Source organism: Hibiscus syriacus, unplaced genomic scaffold (assembly GCF_006381635.1).
Source record: "Hibiscus syriacus cultivar Baekdansim isolate YM2019G1 unplaced genomic scaffold, ASM638163v2 tig00111206_pilon, whole genome shotgun sequence".
Taxonomy (NCBI): domain Eukaryota; kingdom Viridiplantae; phylum Streptophyta; class Magnoliopsida; order Malvales; family Malvaceae; genus Hibiscus; species Hibiscus syriacus.
The window spans coordinates 147,680-149,593 of NW_024063018.1; the positions used below are offsets into that span (position 1 = coordinate 147,680).

A 1,914-nucleotide genomic window follows, 5' to 3' on the forward strand; every position below is an offset into this window, starting at 1 on the left:
TTTCTCTTTAAGGATATTTTAACATAATGATTTAATACGAAAACAACGCCGGTTTCATCTTCCTTAATTTCTCCATCATAATAAACAATAGCTGAAATTCACGTCATTCTTAGAGTTTGAAAGTGAGACAATCTTATAGCTGCAATAAATAAACCGAAACAAGCCTAGTTAAATAAATAATATATGAATTAAAATATAAGGAAATAAAATTTTTACACAATAACGTAAATAATTTAAATAATATAATTTTATATTATTACCTGCACCGTAAAAATATTTCGATGTATGCTCTCGTTTTTCAATTTTACAAATACAAAAATTAATTGAAAACAATTAGTATAATATTTTTTTTTCAAATAATCATATATAATTATAAAAATATTATAACAAAATTATCTTATAACGAAAGATTGAACGAACTTCTGAATCAAATATAAGAGGATTGTTGGGTGTTATTTACTGGTTGAGAGGATTGTTTCTCGGTTGAGAGGGACTTGTGAGAGAGTTTACGGGGAGAGGGATATTTATAGCAGAACGACGATGCTTTAAAACCGATATGAAATTGACCGCGCCTTGCATTATGCATGTGATAATTGAAAGGCGCGATCCCTGCACCACGCTATACCCTTACGTAGCGTAAGGCGCGCCCCAGAGGCCGCATTTTAGCTAGCGTGTATCCATCTCAACATAAGACACGCTTCATGGAGCGCGCCTTACCCTACGTAACGTCATATTAGCGTAAGACGCGTCTTAGGATGCATGCCTTTCTATCAAATGTATTAAATTGAGAAATATAATCTAAACGATGTCGTAAAAAAGAATTAAATGGTGATTTATCGAAAAAATTGCCTTATATATACGAACGTTAAAAAATGAAAGAAAATGAAATGGAAAGTAAAATAGGAGGGATGCGTGGCAGTTGAAGAGAAAAAGGCAGTACAAAGTCAAATCCTTGGCTACGCAAATCGTCCTTTCTTACTGCTGCTCTTCTTATTAGCTCTGCCACCATCCTCTCTCTCTTTATATCTCCACCTTTTGATTCATATTTTCTCTCACAATTTTGTATTTTTCCTATCAGCCAAACAAAAACCTTTCTTCTGCCCCAAAGAAAATAATGAAAAAATGGTGGGACTGAGTGTTGTTCTGGAGAATCAAAACAGTAGTAATATAATCAGTAAGAAATCCCCACAACTAATCAGCAAAACAACCATGTTTTCTTCTTCTCCATCTTCGTGTTCATCACTTCCTTCCTTCCTTGAACGTTGTTTTCTTTGCAAAAAAAAGCTTTTACCTGGAAAAGACATCTACATGTACAAGTAAGTTTCTCTTTTTTTAAAATCCCAGTTTTTGTTTTTCAATTTTATGATTGATATGGGTTGTTTTTGGTAGAGGGGATAGGGGATTTTGCAGCGTGGAGTGCAGGTGCAGGCAAATTTTCATGGATGAAGAAGAAACTGTGAATAAAGAAAAGTTTTGTTTGGATTCTAGGAAAATGAAGCCTTCTTCTCCTCCTTTTTCTCCTTCAGGTTCTCGCCATCATCGCAAAGCTTACTGAGAAAGACGAAACTAATGGAGCTGCCAACTGCCAAGAATGAAAAAAAAGTTTTTTTAGGTTAATTTCAATTGTATTTTCTAGTTTAGGGTTGTCTAATTTTGTGTAACGACAAAGCTATGAGTTGCCACTTTGGTTCCTGGAATTAGGTCAAAAGAGCTTTCATTTAAACCATTTTTGCCTTCACACACAGCCATGGATTTTTCATTTTATTTCCCTTCTAAATTCTCGTTAAAAGATTTATTCACCAAAATCAAACATATAACTCATGTAATCGAGAGGCAACCAAATAAGAAACACTAAATAATATATAATGGGAACTAATGGGAATTTTATTCGGTCGATACAGAATAAATCTGTAA

At 33.6% G+C, this 1,914-nt stretch overlaps 1 protein-coding gene across 1 annotated transcript; it reads left to right on the forward strand.

The window, feature by feature from the left end:
* The first annotated feature begins 985 nt into the window (after positions 1-985).
* LOC120155710 (FCS-Like Zinc finger 15-like) lies at positions 986-1,634 on the forward strand. The gene is made up of 2 exons (XM_039167197.1): positions 986-1,316; positions 1,390-1,634. Exons 1-2 carry the CDS (start codon positions 1,123-1,125, stop codon positions 1,553-1,555), a joined length of 360 nt encoding a protein of 119 aa, XP_039023128.1. The 5' UTR covers positions 986-1,122; the 3' UTR covers positions 1,556-1,634.
* The last annotated feature ends 280 nt before the right edge of the window (positions 1,635-1,914 follow it).

Excerpts from the sequence above, each read along its gene's own strand:
- LOC120155710 (XM_039167197.1), top strand. The coding sequence starts at position 1,123 with ATGGTGGGACTGAGTGTTGTTCTGGAGAATCAAAACAGTAGTAATATA. Across the intron at positions 1,317-1,389 it reads AAAGACATCTACATGTACAA|AGGGGATAGGGGATTTTGCA; the intron begins GTAAGTTTCTCT and ends TGTTTTTGGTAG.